General features: G+C 44.2%; 1 protein-coding gene across 1 annotated transcript in view; it reads left to right on the top strand.

Annotated features, from left to right (window-relative positions):
* LOC309568856 (CMP-N-acetylneuraminate-beta-galactosamide-alpha-2,3-sialyltransferase 4-like) overlaps window positions 1–18,160 on the top strand; it is a gene marked incomplete at both ends in the record, with an annotated part of 117,557 nt that overhangs the window by 25,087 nt on the left and 74,310 nt on the right. The window contains one exon of the mRNA XM_082274641.1: window positions 16,751–16,822. Within this exon, the coding sequence (XP_082130767.1) occupies window positions 16,751–16,822 (72 nt within the window). The remainder of the gene's footprint in view (window positions 1–16,750; window positions 16,823–18,160) is intronic.

The following is an 18,160-nucleotide window of genomic DNA, read 5'->3' as shown; positions in this document are numbered from 1 at the left end:
GTGTTAATAACTAAAACAAATAAGAATCAAGCACTTTCTGTATAATTGATTTATAACACTTCATTGCTTCTGTGCTCATTTAGTCTTGCACTACAGATTGAGGGAATAGCATCACTAAATTACATGTGAAGAGGCTAGTAAAATGTCCTGTGATTAGGGTTTCCTAAGCCTGGGGAAGACGGGGGAAGGGGGGGGGGGTATTGCTTCTGTCTGCTTTTGGAAGAAGATTCCACAGAGAAGGAGGACCAGCCACTGAAGTTATGAATATTAATCTGACCTCAGAAAATTCCTGGGAGAGATATCCAGAGGGTGGCTGAGGGAGAAGATACATTTTTGAGAGTCTTGCAGAGGATGTTTTTATCCTGGAGCTGCTGCCCCTTTGATGCAACCTGTGCACTAGAGAGCTGATGTTAGGCCTCAGCATATGCTTGGCTTAGGGTCTGAAGTAGGGATGCGCAGATACCAAGTATTTTCACGAGAACTCGTGAAAATGCTCCCGATACGCAAAACTGATACTTTGTGGTGCAAAATGAATACAAAAAAATGGCTGCAAATCGCACTGCAAAAAATCGTATGCAATTTGAACAGGAATGCCGTGCGATTCCTGTCTGAATCACATATGGTTTCCCGCACTGCTCCTGTGCGAACCCAGGCTGAAATCACTATGACAAGCCTGGGTTTACAGAGAAACGATGGGGAAACCACATGCAATTCGGACTGCATTCCTGTTAAAATCGCATGCTATTGTTTGCAGTGGGATTTGTGCCGATTCATTTTGTAGCGGTGCAAATCACCCTGCAAAGTATCGGTACTCGGTATCGCCAAACTACTTGACCGAAAGTATACACGCTGATAAAAATCAAGTATCAATGCATCCCTAGTCTGAAGGAATCCGGATTGAAAGATATTTGCTGGAGAACATCACTTATGGAAGCACACCTAAAGAGGGTTCCTTTTATCACAGAAGAATGTTGCATAGAAACTGGTAGGAGACTGCTGTCCTTGGACATTATGAGTAGGACTCTTGCTTAAGACTCCAGGTGTGCATGTCCTTGAGGGGTTGAATGTCAGTTGAATGTTGCAAAGACTGGGATTGCTCATAAAGAATCTCAGATTATCTGGCTGCCCCCTTTATCTCCAACAAAGGCTGCTACTGGAGTAATTTGTGATTACGAGCCTGTCCTCCTGCATCTGTTTTGCAGTTTGGAGTATCCGGGGGTGAGCACTACATAAACACTTAGCCCCCATGCACACTGGACGTTTTTGGAGCTGCTGTTAGGTGCGTCAGATGTTTTTTTTTTTGCAGCTGCAGAACGCCCATCCATGTTATTCTATGGCCTCATGCACAAATAGAGTTTTTAGGAGCTCCAAGTGGCATAGGCGTTTAATAGCTGCAAAAAAAAACCCCAGGACCAGTGCGTTCTGGAGCTGCAGCGTCAAGCTTTAAATACGTCTGACGCTGATAAGCACATAAATAAACAATATCAATGTAAAAATGACAGTATCACATTGGGTATTCAGTGCTGTCCTGGGTAGAAATAAGAGCAAAGAAGCAAAATACAGAGCTTCCAGAGTTCTGCTGCTGCCCCAAACACACAACCTGCAGCCACCAGGAAAAAAAACTTTTGCAAGCAGGCATTGGTTATCAGTCACTCAGGCATACTCAAGCTTACATCCATGTGAGGGCCTTGTTTGCCTGCATAGGGTGCACAAGTGGTCTGTGCACCTTTGTGCAGGCAGTCCCATTCATGTTTATGGGCAGCAGCATCTGCATGGAAACAGTCACTGCTCCCAATCTGACATCCGTGTGGGTGCGGGTGCGTGTCCTTAAACACAGACGATGCGGGTTCGGGTTGTCATCTGCATGGATGTCAAAATAGGAGCAGCTGCTGTGTCCATACAGCCAGTGCTCTCAATAAACATGTATGGGACTGCTTGCACATCCAGTGCAGGTACAAAACAGTAGTATGCTTAACCAGTTGCGACCTCCCGCCACAGATATACTGCGGTAAGGTGGCTCGGCTGCGGGAATCACCGTACCCATACGTCAGTCGCGTGCGGAGCTACAGCGGTGGGGGCTGTCCCCGCAATGTTCTGATTCGGTTCAGAACTAAACAGTCATCAGGTCCAGGCCAATGATTTCTGGTCTGGCCAATTGTAATGCAAACACAGGCACAGGAAGTGATGCAATCTCCTCTCCTGGCATCCTTTTCGGTTCCACCGTGAGTAGAGAGAACATCTACTGTGAGTACAGAAGTAGTACACTGACACCAGTATAAATAGGCACACATTTAACCCCCAGTTAACCCTTTCACTCCCTGTCACAGTGAACACTATATATAGTATACAGATAAATTTACTGATCACTGTAATAGTGTCACTTGTGACTTCAGTTAGCGTGAGAGACAGCTAGTGATAGTCCCAGATAGGTTTAGGGTACCCACCATGTATCCCCTAATAAAGATTTAACCCCCTGATCCCCCCCCCAGTTAATCCTTTCACTCCCTGTCACAGTGTGCACTACATACAGTATACAGATAATTTACTGATCACTGTTAGTGTGAGAGAAAGTTGTAGTTAGAGGGAGTCCCAGATAGGTTTAGGGTACCCACCATATATCCCCTAATAAAGATTTACCCCCTGATCACCCCCAGGTAACCTCTTCATTGCCCTGTCACAGTGTCACTAATATAGTGTACAGATCTCTTTTCTGATCACTGTATTAGTGTCACAGGTGTGACATCAGTTAACATTAACGTTAGTTAGCGTCAACTCAGGACAGCATCATATTGCACATATTCCACATATATAGTAATACATTTTAACCCTTTGATTGCCAGTGACACACACACTAAACACGTCCATTACTAGTGTAATGTCTGAACGGATCAATATCTTTGATCTGATCATAACTATACTAGCGTCCCCATAAGTTTAGTATAGTGTTTTTAGTATAGTGTTCCCAAAACGCAGCACCTTTGTTTAGCCCCTCCGCCCCCTCCCCAAGAAGTGCAGAATCAGCAAATTACGGTCACTTTAAACCCACAGCACGCTAAACCGCAGCATTAGCCTGATCTCTGCTAGCACTAGCAGTTACATTTTTTGGTATCGGTTTGAACAGTCCTTAACAACCAGGTGCTTTTTTACCTATGAGTCACACTAGGTACCTATACATTTATTGGCCATAATGTCCAAACAGAGGTACACTAGTAAAGAGGGCTACACGATGCTGAGCATGACAGATGAGAGCAATGGGGAGGCCTCACTGTCAGAATCAGGCTCAGTATTCAAACCTGTAGAGAGCAGCAGCACCCATACAGATAGCCCTGACGATGGAGTATTGGTCCCTGCTAAGGTCAGGTGTACCGACCCTATTCTTCTGTTGCCGAGGTGCAACAACCGCAGGGTTCTTGTAGAGTGTCGGTACTAGTGGTGCTCAACCTTCTGGTGAACTGGCAAGCACCAGCGGCTTAGTACATCCTGGTCATAGTCAAACCAGCACTGCAGTAACACTGGATGACATGGCGAGTCCCATAAGTGTAGTTCAAGCTGGTGCGGTGGCTAGCACAAGCAGTGTCCCGCAGCCACCAAGAATTCTATGTCAGGCCTGTAGAGCCCATGGTGTCCTTCCTGATGCGCTTTCAAATCCTGATTGGGAGCCCACCACTTCTGCAGCGCCCATACTTCCCCCATTTACTGTCCAACCTAGAATTCAATTGGAAAAAGCTGATTTTACTGCCCTTGGTTTTTATAAGCGTTTTTTCACGGAAGATCTGTACAAATCTATTGTGGACCAAAGCAATTTATATGCTGATCCATTCATCACCGCAAATCCAAATTTGACCCTTGCCAGAGAATTTGCATGGAATCGTATCACTGTTTCCGAATTTAAAAACTGTCTGGGTATATCCCTCCTCAAAAGCATTACTAAAAAGAGTGAGTTGCGGTCATATTGGTCCACTGACCCAATTCACCATATGTCTGTGTTCTCTGCTGCCATGGCCAGGACCAGGTACGAGCAAATCTTGCAGTTCATGCACTTCATTGATAATAAACTCGTCCTCGGGGTGACCCTGGATATGACTGGCTCCAAAGAAATTGGCCCCTCGTAAACCACTTCAACCAGACGTTTGCAGCCTTGTATATGCCCCAACATGCTATCTGCGTTGAGGAGTCCCTGAATACATTTTCTGTCCGTCTTGTCTTGCTTTCAAACAGTTTCTCCCCAGCAAGTGTGCCAGATATGGGGTCGAGATGTATAAGCTCTGTGACAGGGCAACAGGGTATACATATCGTTTCGGGGTTTATGAGAGAAAAGATAGCAATGTGGAGCCTCCCAACTGTCAAGACTACATAGGGAGCAGTAGCAAGATTGTTTGGGACTATGTGTCACCCTTATTCGGGAAGGGGTACCATTTATACATGGACAATTATTACACAAGCGTGCCACTTTTTAGTCACCTTTTTGATTTTGGAATTGGCGCATGTGGCACCGTGCGGCCTAATCACAGGGGCTTCCCCCAATGGCTTGTGGATTCCCGACTTAGAGAGGGGGAGAGAGCCTGCTTTAAGTGTAATAAATTGCTTGCAGTGAATTGGAGGGACACACGGAATGTTTTCGTTCTGTCCTCCATTCACACAGATACAACAATCCACATTGCAACGGCGACTGGTGTTGTTGAGAAGCCCCTCTGTGTCCTTGAATACAACCTTAACATGGGAGGGGGTGAACTTCAATGACCATACTTAATTTCCCGTAAGGCCAGACACTGGTACAAAAAAGTGTTTGTATACTTATTCCATTTGCTGAACACTTATGTGCTATACACAGCGTCCTGGAAGAGATCATCACAGCCCTTCTGTATCCAGGTGTTGTGGCCCAAATTCACAGCCCAGATGCAGTGAGCCGGCTGCCTGAGAGGCATTTTCCGGATGTCCTCCCTAGTACCCCTACCCAAAGAATACCCCAAAAAAGATGTCATGTCTGTAGGAAACGCAGATAGAGGCGTGACACACACATTATTTGTCCCTCCTGTCCTGGCCAACCTGGTCTCTGCATCGGGGACTGTTTCCCTCGCTACCACACACTAGTAGAGTATTAGTATAGGGTAGAGCATGGCACAGTCTAGGGCACACTTTTTCACATGGGTTTTGAAAGATTTTGGCTATCGCATTTTGAGAGACCCTAGCCTGGAAAAGTTTTTTTACAGTTGCAAAAAAAGTGTAAAAAAAAAGTTAAAAAAATAAATAAATAAAATAAATAAAAAAAGCAAAAAACTGTTGTTTTATTGAGCTAATTTTCTGTTCTTACTCTACTTTTTCATTCTTTCTACTTTTACTGTATCTTATTATATACTGTTATACTGTAATGTTTTATTGTTACTGTATTATATTGTTAACCATTGTCTGCTTTGCAGGTATGCCCATCAGCTGCAGCATTGATTTGTTTATTCTGACAGCAACAGCGTTTGCGCTTACCATTTATGTAATCAATGATTGCAGAGCTGTAGGAGGTGATTTCACCAACGCAGTTAAAAAAAGAGCATATATGGCGAAGCATAGGGGATGGGCGGGACAAAGAGCAGATCTCCCCTATGCTTCACCATATATTTTTTTAACACTTTTCTTGGCAGAGATTTCTTCATCCACATTGATCGATGCGAATGGAGGAATCTGTTATGTTCATTCTTTCCTTCAGTCCATGGGCTGAACAAAAAAAAAATAGAATTTTTGTAAGAACTTACCGTAAAATTATTTTCTCTGAGTACTCTGGCAGACACAGCCTCTTCCAAGTTTCATCACTATTGGGTAATGGCACCCTCTGCAGGAGCAGGCTAGGCAAAGAAACTTCATTAAAAAGCTTAAACTAGACACACCTTAGGGGTTGTCCCTCTCGACATTACCCTCAGACACTTAGAGCTTACTAATCAGTTTCATAGCAAGCAGTACAGGAAAACAAACATCCCCAAAATAAAGGAGCGGGGGCTGCATCTGTCAGAGGACTCAGAGATATGAATTTTACGGTAAGTTCTATTTTCTATTACGTCCTCTGACAGACACAGCCTCTTCCAAGTTTCATCACTATTGGGATGTCCCAAAGCAGTGCAGGTGTGAGGAGTGGGAAAAGACGAAACCGACAGAACGGTAACATGCCAACAAAGCCAGAACAAAACGTGGCCAACAGGGCAACAAAAGCTCAATCAACAAACCACAGCGCTCAAAACTTTGTGGCCAAAGGAAGCATCCGAGGATGCCATCACATCAATCTTATAGAATTTGGTAAAAGTGTGCACAGACGACCAGGTCACCGCTTTACACGCCTGAGCCACAGAAGCCTGATGGCGAAAAGCCCAAGAGGCACTCATGGCTCTAGTAGAATGTGCCCTCACAGGGAAAGGAAGAACCTGACCCTTGAGTGAATAGGCCTGAACAATAGTCTGTCTGATCCATTTAGAAATGGTTGCAGTGGACGCAGCCGAACCCTTCTGAGGTCCCTCAGGAAGGACAAACAGGGAATCAGACATCCTAAAGGATTCTGTGGTCGACAGGTAAACCCTAATCGCACGAACCACATCCAACGAATGCAAGGCAAATTCCTTGGAATGCTTAGGCTTCGCACAGAGCGAAGGCAAAACAATATCGTGATTGAGGTGGAAGGCAGACACCACCTTAGGGAGAAAAGACTGGTTGGGCTGCAGAACAACCTTATCCCTATGAACGACCAGGTAAGGCAAACGGAAGGACACTCTGCAAGCAGAAGTGATAGCCACCAGAAAGGCAACTTTCTGGGACAACACAGGCAGAGATATTTTTCTGATGTTTTCAAAGGGAGGTCGTTCCAAAACGGACAAAACCATATTCAAATCCCACGGAGGCAAAGGAGTCCTTCGCGGAGAAGCCAGATGATGCACCCCTTGAAGAAAGGTGCGAATCAGGGAACTAGTCGCCAAGGGACGCTGGAAGAAAATGGCCAAGGACGAAATCTGACCTTTAATCGTGCCCAATGCCAAACGCTGTTTCACACCTTTCTGCAAGTAAGCTAGGACCCTCGCCACGGAAAAGGAGCGAGGATGCAACCCAGACTCACACCAGGAAATATACGCCTTCCACTAGGACTTTGTTCCAGTCGCCCCCCCTAGTGGGTGCATGGAGTCTGTCCAGGGCCATGTATGTTTAGGCGGGGTAACCTAAGCCAAAAGATTTTATTCCTTCCATGTCTCCGGCCCGCCCAGGTGGTTAAGTATGCCCATGTACTGGTCTACATACTATTTGGGGTAAATCCCATGTGTTACCGATTGATCAAGTGGCTAAAAGTTTGGCTGACCCCAATTCTCCTTTGCAATGGGCAACGACTAATAAATATTTAGGGATCAACATTTCTCCCAACACTAAGGATTTTAGACATAATTTGTCCCCAGCTCTTCAGTGGTGTAAACAGAGATTGAAAGCCACACGCCTGTCCATCAGGTCTTTAAACACCGGAGAGTCCTCCACGGGCACCACCGTGGATTTATTCAACCTGGAAACAGAGTGGTCCACCCTAGGTGACACCGTCCGGCGATTGTTGCCGGGGTCCGCAAAAGGATAGCGGCGTTGAAACCGCTTAGGCACTGCCAGCGTGTGCTGAACGCAGCGCCACTGTTCGTTCACAATGATGTGAAAACTCCTCGGGACAGGGGAAAACCTGACCTGACCTCTGGGCTTTGCAGGACCCAGAGGAAACCCGCTTACCTGGCTGGGTGGGCCTATCAACAATATTCAAAGTTACCCTGATGGAGCAAATAAGTGCTGCAACTAAAGCACGTACCCGCTCTGCGGCAGAGAAGGACTCCTCCACCTCCCCTTCTAAGTGTGCGGACTGGAACCCCCCAGGGTCCGTGGCAACCATGTCAGGCTCTGAATCAGACGATTGAGAGGGCATCGGCCGGTTCTGAACAGCACACTATGACATCATTTGTGACTGCAAAGTAGCAAATACTGCAGGTAAAGAAGCTGAGGAAAGGTGCTAACCTAGGAAATAGTTAACCTAGGACTCCATTTTGGCAGTACTACAAAAAACGGGACACTGGCCTTTTAAATCTGCGAGTTCGCGGTCCGCACCGCGATCCCGCACCGTAACCAGAGTCCCCCTTTAAAAATGCTAGATGACCTGAAGGAGCAATAGTTTTAAGGAAGAAATGTCTAAAAAAGCATTAAAAAAAACCCTAAGTCACAGAGATATATGGAAACGAAACCGCTCACCCCTGCAGCAACTGAAGATGGATGGAGGTCGAACAGCGCCCTGAGCCACACAAAAATGGATGCCAATAGAAGTCAATAGGGAAAATCACAGGGAAAATGGCCGCCGCCCTTACAGAGTGGCTGCCCACATCCAAGATGGCACCGAATCCGGCACCAATTAGCAAAAAATGGCTGCTGCCCTCACTGTGAGTCAGCCAGGCATGCCCTCACCCAAATGGCGGTCGAAAAAATGACACTGAATAGTCAGGAACCCAGGACCCTGGCCACCGCGGGAATCCACAGGGAAGCCCCCCCCAGGACCAGGTAAAAGAACCCACCCCCACCCCCACGCAGCGTTTGCTGCTAGAGCACTCCAGAGGGAGCAGGGAGGCAGGAGCCGTCCAGGAGGGACACCACAGAGACCGCATGCTCTGACATTCCCAAAAGGAGTGGGCTGTAACGCTCCTGCGTTTTTATTATAGGCTGGATTTGCAGCTGCAAAATCTCCACTCAGTAGTCATGTAGAGATGTGTTGAATACCAGATCCAACTCTCCAGGACTCATCACGTGGGCCTGTCAGCTTCAACATACAGATATATACACACTCAATGAGATGTTCCTGGAGTGATAGGATGTATATGATAGTATGAAGGTGATGTGCTGAAGGGACAGGTGTGAACAGTGACAAGGATGGTAATCACTTGATAGGTTTTGTATAGGAGAGTTCAAGATGGTATTTAGGAATGCAGATAGGTTAGTATCGAGTATGCTAACAGATGGTGAGGACAGCAGATGACAAATACAGGATAGACTAACCCAGTGCAAGGATAGATAGTAGTAGACAGGAGAGCTAGCAATCTATGCAGCAGTGCAGATGATAGATGGTAGTAGGCTGAAGAGCTAGCAATCTATGTAACAGTGCAGATGATAGGATAGTATAGATAGGTAGTAACAGTCCTTAATGTGCGTAGATAGATAGTGCAATAAGGTTATGGAGGGTTCCCCTGCGGGGTACTTATCACTTGTAATGTTAGTAGTTTAGAGAGGTCCAGTAGATAAGGGATGGTCCGGTAGCGAGATACAGGGATCAGTAGCGAGGTTCCGGTCTGCTCCAGGTAGAGGGAATAGCTGGAGGTTCCGATCGAGAGACAGGCTTGAAAGCATGTGGATAACAAAGCAGGTTGAACGAACAATGTGAGTGAGACCGCCGGCGGTTGAAATAGCCGCTCTGCGGAGCTCAGCAGTGACATCATCGTTCTTAAAGGTATATGCGTACCACCTGAAGAGAAAGGTGGGACGCATTACAGAGGAAAGTGGTGATTAAGGGTACCGGAGGTACCAGAATCTTACAGTACCCCCCCCTTAAGGCCGGCTCCGGAAGGCCTATAGGACAGGTTTCTCTGGGTGTTTCGAGTGAAAGTTCCGTATAAGTCTAGTCGCATGAATATCAGAGGTATCTAGCCAGGTGTCGTCTTGGGGTCCATAGTTCTTCCATATTATGAGATACTGGAGTCTTCCTCTATGGATGCGAGAATCCAAAATTTCCTTGATCTCATACTCTTCTCCGCCTTCAACTTGTATTGGAGGTGGAGGCAAGATGGTAGGCCTTATTCCTTGATTAGGAACATAGGGCTTCAGTAGCGACACATGGAAGATGGGATGGATCTTGAGATCTGCTGGTAGGGTGAGCTGTATTGCAGCTTTTCCGATAAGTTTTTTAATTGGGAAGGGTCCCAAAAATAAAGGTCCAAGCTTCTTGCTAGGGATTTTTAATCTTAAGTTCTTTGTCGATAGCCAAACAAGGTCCCCAATAGCATACTGAGGAGAAGGTCTTCTACGAAGGTCGTAGTACTTTTTTTGTTGACTGTGAGCGTGTGATATAGTGGTATTGAGTAAGCCCAAAGAGTCTTTTATTTGGGTAAGGTAATCCAAGGCTACTGGGTTACTCGATGGCAGGATGCGTGGTGGAAGAAGAGTGGGATGAAACCCATAGTTCAAGTAGAACGGACTTTGCTTCGTGGTACTGTGGGTTGCGTTGTTGTCAGCAAATTCTGCTAGAGGAAGGAGATCCACCCAATCATCCTGCAAGTATGATGTGTAGCAACGTAGATATTGCTCAATGCACTGGTTGACTCTTTCAGTCTGTCCGTTGGTCTGAGGATGGTAGGGAGAAGTGAGCTTTCGCTCAATGCGTAAAATTTGACAAAGTGCTTGCCAAAATTTAGAGATGAATTGTGAACCACGGTCGGACAAAAGAGTTTTTGGAATTCCATGCAACTTAAACACATGTTTCATCAGTAGTTCTGCTGTTTGTTTAGATGAAGGTAGTCTACGGATAGCAATGAAATGTGCCATCTTTGTCAAGTGGTCCACTGACACTAGGATGGTATTAAATCCTTTAGAGGGTGGTAGTTCTACTATGAAATCTAAGGATACAACTTCCCATGGAACCTGGGGTATTGGTAGACTACAAAGTAGTCCAGATGGTTTTGTAGTGTCAATTTTGGACCTTGCACAGATGTCACATGAAGAAACAAATTTTTGTACAGACGTCTTCATATCAGGCCACCAAAACTGCCTGGTGAGCAAATTAAAGGTTTTCGTTATACCCATATGTCCTGCCATGGGCACATCATGCGATAACTTCAAAATCTTGGTGCGCATAGTAGGGGGTATGTAGAGTTTGTCATTGTAATAGAGGAAGCCTTCTGCATCAGTACTTAGTTGTGGTGGAGGTGAATCCATTCTTATACTGTGCAAAATCTCTTCCTTCAAGGAACGGACAACACCAATAATGCGTTCATAGGGTATTATGGGAATGGAAGGGATTTCGGCGCAGTTATCTTCGGTTAATCGTGATAGCGCATCCGTTTTTTTATTTTTGTCTGCAGGCGTGTAGGTCACTAGGAAATTAAATCTTAAAAAGAATAATGACCATCGTACCTGCCGGTGGGAGAGAGTCTTGTTAGTCTGGAGGTATTGAAGGTTTTTATGATCTGTATATATGAGTATTGGTAACTGGGTACCTTCGAGCAGATGTCGCCAATTCTCCAGTGCCAGTTTTATGGCAAGCAACTCCTTTTCACCCACTGGGTAATTCACCTCTGGGCTGCTTAGTGATTTTGAAAAGAAAGCAACTGGGTGGAGTGATGAAGTGTTTGTTGGTCGTTGGGAGAGGACTGCTCCTACTGCCATATTTGACGCATCTACCTCTAGAATATATTGAAGGGATGGGTCTGGATGGCGTAGTATGGGAGCAGAAGTAAAGCTTGATTTTAACAAGCAGAAAGCTTGATTTGCTTCTTCTGACCATTTGAATGGTTTTTTTATACTTGTCAGTTGTGTGAGAGGTCTCACAATAGCGGAAAAGTTCTTGATGAACTTCCTATAGAAGTTCGAGAATCCAAGGAATCGCTGTAGGGCCTTACGAGTTTTTGGTATAGGCCAGTCTAGAATACAGGATATCTTACTCATATCCATCTTAATTCCAGTTTTGGATATGAAGTATCCTAGAAATAATATTTCTTCTTTATGAAATAGACATTTTTTTAATTTCACATATAGTCTGTGTGAGAGCAGTCTGGACAACACAAGTCTTACATGTTTTATGTGTTCAGGCATAGATCGAGAATAAGTAAGTATATCGTCTAGGTATACTACAACACAGACATCAAGTAAGTCTCTAAAGATGTCGTTTATGAATCTTTGGAAAGCTGCGGGAGCATTACATAGCCCGAATGGCATCACAAGGTATTCGAATAGTCCGTATCTGGTTCTGAATGCTGTTTTCCACTCATCCCCGTCACGGATTCGGATTAGGTTGTATGCCCCTTTCAGGTCTAATTTGGTGAAATAAGTAGCCCCACGTACCTGTTCAATAAGTTCAGGGATGAGCGGCAAAGGATAGCGATCCTTTATCGTAATCGTGTTTAATTGCCTATAATCGATAATAGGCCTGAGACTGGAATCCTTATTGCGGACAAAGAAAAGTCCTGCAGCAGTGGAAGAAGTAGAGGGTCTAATGAACCCTTTTGTCAAATTCTCATCCAAGTATTCCTTGAGATGAGAAAGTTCATCCTGTGAAAGGGGATAAACATGACCGAAAGGCAATTTGCTGTTAGGGAGTAGATCGATAGTGCAATCGTAATCCCTATGGGGAGGCAACACTTGAGCATTTTTCTCAAGAAACACTTCGGACAGATCCTGATAGCATAGTGGTGCAATTTCATCTGACACCACAGACAGAATCTTCCCATAAGATGGGAGGTTACACGTATTCTCACAATAGTGAGAAGGGAAAACCAAAGTCTGTTTTTTCCAATCTATGATTGGTTGGTGTGTGTGTAACCAGGGAAGTCCCAAAATAATAGGAAAATGCGGTGAGGATAGTATGTCAAAGGTGATGGTCTCCACATGTGATTCGTTGGTAGTGGCAAGGAGTGCCTGAGTCTGGTTGGTGATTGGACCAGAAGACAGTGGAATACCATTAATAAAACTAACAGAAACAGGCTTAGATTTTGAAATAATAGGTATTTTATTTAAGGTAACAAAGCGTGTATCAATATAGTTTCCACAAGATCCAGTGTCGACCATAGCCTTGGTGGTGATCCTAGTTTGGTCCCACTGTAATATTAATTGAACAAAAAGATAGGGGTTAGAGAAGGAAGTCGTTAATCCTCCCAGCAAGACATGTGAACACTCACCCTCTTTTTTGCGGACAAGGGGACATGTGTTTATCAAATGATCCGAGGATGCGCAGTACATGCAGAGATTTCTGGATGTTCTTCTAGCTCGTTCAGTAGTCGTTAAAGGTGGGCGTATGGTTCCTACATCCATGGGAGTAGGGTCAACGGCCGAAATCTGAGAAGGACTAGACAATGGCATTCCCATCTTTTCAGCCCTTCTTTCTCGCAGTCGTCTGTCGATGTTGATACTAAGTTGTATCAAGGCCTCCAAGGTGCCAGGTAAATCCGCTCGGGCGAGCTCGTCTTTAACAGCTTCCGATAACCCGAGTCTGAATTGAGTTCGCAAAGATGTGTCATTCCACCCTGAATCAAGGGTCCATCTTTTGAACTCAGATACAAAGTCTTCTACAGGTCTCCTTCCTTGTTTTAAGGCCCTCAACTGAATATCAGCAGTACTCTGCCTATTGGGGTCATCGTATAAACTAGCGAGTTCCGCTAGGAATAAAGAATAGGTGTTGAGAATCTGATCATTACTCTCAAAGAGAGAGTCTGCCCAGGCCCGTGGATCACCCGTCAGGTATGAAATAACGGTACAGACTTTTATTTGATCAGTGGGGTATGTACGAGGTTTTAACAAAAAAAGCAATTGACATGCGTTTTTGAATTCACGAAATTTTTTCCGATCACCTGTAAACACTAGAGGAGGGTTTATTTTAGGTTCAGGAGGCTGAATAGCAGTAAGCCGTGAGAGCTGGGTTACCTGCTGTGTCAGAGTCTGATTCTTTTCTTGTACGTCAGTCAGAGCAAGTATTAACGCTTTTACTTGTTGTGTTAATTGTGTCACTTGAGTGGGTAATTCTGCTGAATCCATTTTTAAGGTTCGTTCAATCTGTAACGCTCCTGCGTTTTTATTATAGGCTGGATTTGCAGCTGCAAAATCTCCACTCAGTAGTCATGTAGAGATGTGTTGAATACCAGATCCAACTCTCCAGGACTCATCACCGTGGGCCTGTCAGCTTCAACATACAGATATATACACACTCAATGAGATGTTCCTGGAGTGATAGGATGTATATGATAGTATGAAGGTGATGTGCTGAAGGGACAGGTGTGAACAGTGACAAGGATGGTAATCACTTGATAGGTTTTGTATAGGAGAGTTCAAGATGGTATTTAGGAATGCAGATAGGTTAGTATCGAGTATGCTAACAGATGGTGAGGATAGCAGATGACAAATACAGGATAGACTAACCCAGTGCAAGGATAGATAGTAGTAGACAGGAGAGCTAGCAATCTATGCAGCAGTGCAGATGATAGATGGTAGTAGGCTGAAGAGCTAGCAATCTATGTAACAGTGCAGATGATAGGATAGTATAGATAGGTAGTAACAGTCCTTAATGTGCATAGATAGATAGTGCAATAAGGTTATGGAGGGTTCCCCTGCGGGGTACTTATCACTTGTAATATTAGTAGTTTAGAGAGGTCCAGTAGATAAGGGATGGTCCGGTAGCGAGATACAGGGATCAGTAGCGAGGTTCCGGTCTGCTCCAGGTAGAGGGAATAGCTGGAGGTTCCGATCGAGAGACAGGCTTGAAAGCATGTGGATAACAAAGCAGGTTGAACGAACAATGTGAGTGAGACCGCCGGCGGTTGAAATAGCCGCTCTGTGGCGCTCAGCAGTGACATCATCGTTCTTAAAGGTATATGCGTACCACCTGAAGAGAAAGGTGGGACGCATTACAGAGGAAAGTGGTGATTAAGGGTACCGGAGGTACCAGAATCTTACATGGGCCCACATAACCCCCCCCCCCCAGATGACTGTCCCAGGAACACGGGGGGTAGCGTCACTTACCGCACCATGGACCACGGGATCAGTTTCTATACGGGTCACCTCCCACCCTGAGTGGAGGTGCCGTCAGCCCAAAGGGGACGCTGCAACACAGGGCGTTCCAGGGTTGATGCGTCCCGGCGAAGAAAATCCCTCCGCCGGCTCGCCCCCATCCGTCGGGGCACCGTCGTGGCGAGGCCTGGGCGGACCACAACCTGCGCACGCTCGTAGGCCTGGCTAGGACACCATAAGGATCTAGATTATCCAGTGCAAGGCCCAGCCTGGCTGTCGCTTGTAGTTCTCCAGGAGGATCCCCCTGACTAACTAGCGATAGTGAGAAAAGAAAAAGAAAACATTTTCCAAAGAAAAACAAAAACTGAGACAAGGAGTCCCAGCAGGGAACCTAGTCCTACTCCTAAGCTAGGCAGTAAGAAACTGAATAGCAGCACTGTGTGGCTGAGGGTAATGTCGAGAGGGACAGCCCCTAAAGGTGTGTCTTTGTTTAACCTTTTTTTATCAAGTTTTCACTACCTAGCCTGCTCCTGCAGAGAGCACCATTACCCAATATTGAAGAACATATGAAAATGGTGGGGTGCGCTAAAACAAGTATAGGAATCCAACAGAAATACAAAAATCAAATTGTATGTGTAGGATATAGGTGCATGATATAATTCAAAAGTCCATAATGAATAAATCATAAGTGTCCATAGTGATGAATTCAAACTGATAAACGTGAAGCAAAATTCTTGAATTTCAGTTGTGAAAACCCACCACCAGGTGAAATTCCTCCTTACCAGACGGAAAATAAGGTGCACACATATTACAAATCAACTGATGACCACCGATTAAAGTGCTTCCAATCTTCCAAGTGAACCGCCCAAAATGGTCTCTTACCAAACAGCAGGTAGTAAGCGCTTGTGTTTCAATGATATCCACTACTCCTCCGCTGTCTCCAGCCTACCGCAAGGTGACTCTCAGACCACAAAGCCGATGGTTCACAAGCTGGAAGATTAAGCTAGGCTAATGAACTGGGCTGCTGCAGATAGTGTCCTAGCCTTGAGCATTAATGTCAGCTGCTGCTCTGCTCTTCCATCCTGTCAGCTTGTTATTTCCACCTGTATTGAAGTGCCTCAGTCAGAAAATGGAGCATGAGTCAGACTGATTGAAGGGGAAGTGATAGAGCACTGCTAAATGGGATTTGTCCTAGGAATTACAAAGGCTGCTATGTTTTTAGTTCAATTATTATTTGTATTCATTTGGCACTGAATATCGGTTGCAGCTTTAACCATTATTTGCGCACCCTTTTCACATACACACATTGAAGAACATATGGAAGGGCTGCGACTGTCAGAGGACGTAAGAGAAAAAAAGTTTTTTTTTCAATTTCTCCCGTCTCCAAAACATTATAATAAAAAATTACAACTTTAAAAGCCCTGCATTCTTCTTTCCAAAAAGGGGTAATTTAGGGGCGTTTTCTACTGTTCTGGCATTTTAGGGACCCAAGAGATAGCCCGTCAGTACATCAAGACTTATTGATTTTCAGATATATACCATTGTGTTGGGACTCTATAGCTTTCACACAGACTAATGAATATACACTGGTTTGAGTTATTTTCACCAAAGAAATGCAGCAAAATAAATTTTGGGCTAAATTCACGAAGAACAATTATTTATTTGAAAAATGTTATAACCGAAACAAAGAAAAACAATTTTTTTTTCAAAATGTTCTGTCTTTTTTCTTTTATTTAGCAATAAATAAACAACCCAGCAGTAATTAAATACCACCAAAAGAAAGCTATATGTGTGAACAAAATGATAATAATTTAGTTTGGGTACAGTGTTACGTGACCGCGCAATTTTCATTTAAAGTGCGACTGCACTGAAAGCTAAAAATTGGCCTGGGCAGAAAGGGGGTAAAAGTGCCCAGTATTGAAGTGGTTAAGAAAATACAAATACATACATAGCGGCAGAATAGGGACAGTGCTTAACAGTAATATAGTTACTTTTTCTTCAACAGTTTACATCTGAACCCACAGCAGATGTGCATCCAAGGGCAAGTTGCTTCCAGAGCTTCACTTGTAATAAGGAAGTAAGTAACGATCACTGGTTACATGCAAACAATGTTAATATGTGGGATCGGGAGAAGGGGTAGGCAACCCTGGAGAGGTAGTGTTATATCTGAACAACATGGAAGAGATCAAAAACCCAAAGTGTACAGCAAGTTTTTTTGTTTTTTTTCTTTTCTGAGAAAATAACCAAAGCAAGGTCTAAATGTAAGGAAGAATATTCGCTAACATTAGTACAATTCCTCCTTATACGTAGAAATTGACTTTTAGGGATAGATCTCAACCAGGAGGCATGGTGACAACTTGTCATATAAAAAATGTAAGGAAGGTCTAAAGAGTTCAGAGGTCAAAAGTAAGAAGTAACGGAGGGTGCAAGGGTCAGTAGAAAGTAATGTAGAGTTTAGCGGTCAGTAGTAAGTAACCCAGCATTTAGAGGTCAGTAGTATGAAGCACAGAGATCCAAGGGTCAGGAGTAACACAAAATTCAGTAGAAAGTAACAGAGGTCAGTAGTAACTAATGCAGCAAAGGTCAGTAGTACGTAGCACACCATTTAGGATTCAGTAGTAAATAAGAGGTCAAGGGTCAATAAGTAAAGCAACTTTCATAAGTCAGTAACACAGAATGCAGGGGTCAGTAGTAAGCACTGCAGAGTGAAGGGGTCAGTAGTAAATAACAAAGAATTCAAAAGACAGTAGTGACACAGACTGCATCAGTCAGTAGTAAGTAACGCAGACTGCAAGGATCAGCAGTAGGCCCAGCAGAGTGCAGGGGTCAGTAGTAAAAAAAAAAAAAAAAGAAGAGTTCAGAGATAAGTAGTAACAGACGACATGAGTCAGTAGTAACACAGACTATGGGGATCAGTAGTAAATAACACAGAGTGCAAGATCAGTAATGCAGAGTTCAGGGGTCAATAGAGTTCAGGGGTCAATAGTAACACAGACTGCAGGAGTCAGTAGTAAGTAATGCAGAGTGAAAAGTGATGTAGTAATGAAGTGATGAAGTAATGCAGAGGTCAGTAGCATGCAATGCAGAGTGATGGATGCATTTTTCTTGAGCTTTTCTTGTGCTAAAGGTGCTGATAAAGGCCGACAATTCATATTCATTTAAATTCATGATATTAATTAAAAAAACAAATATAATAAAATGATTATATATATATATATATATTTTTTTTTTAACTGTAATTTTCGACCTAGTACATCCTGAATTTTTGGTTTCAGTACACCTCTATTTCCTTACTCTATCCAAAATAAAAAAAATGGCTCCTTAAGAAGCTCAGGTACAAAAAGTAAAGTAACATCCTGCTTCTATTATGTACACTCCCAAAAGCAGTCATCTTTACCTGTGACCTGTTAACCAC

This window comes from Pelophylax lessonae, assembly GCF_965119305.1.
Source record: "Pelophylax lessonae genome assembly, chromosome: 12".
Lineage (NCBI taxonomy): Eukaryota > Metazoa > Chordata > Amphibia > Anura > Ranidae > Pelophylax > Pelophylax lessonae.
This window is presented reverse-complemented; position numbering and strand designations above follow the sequence as displayed.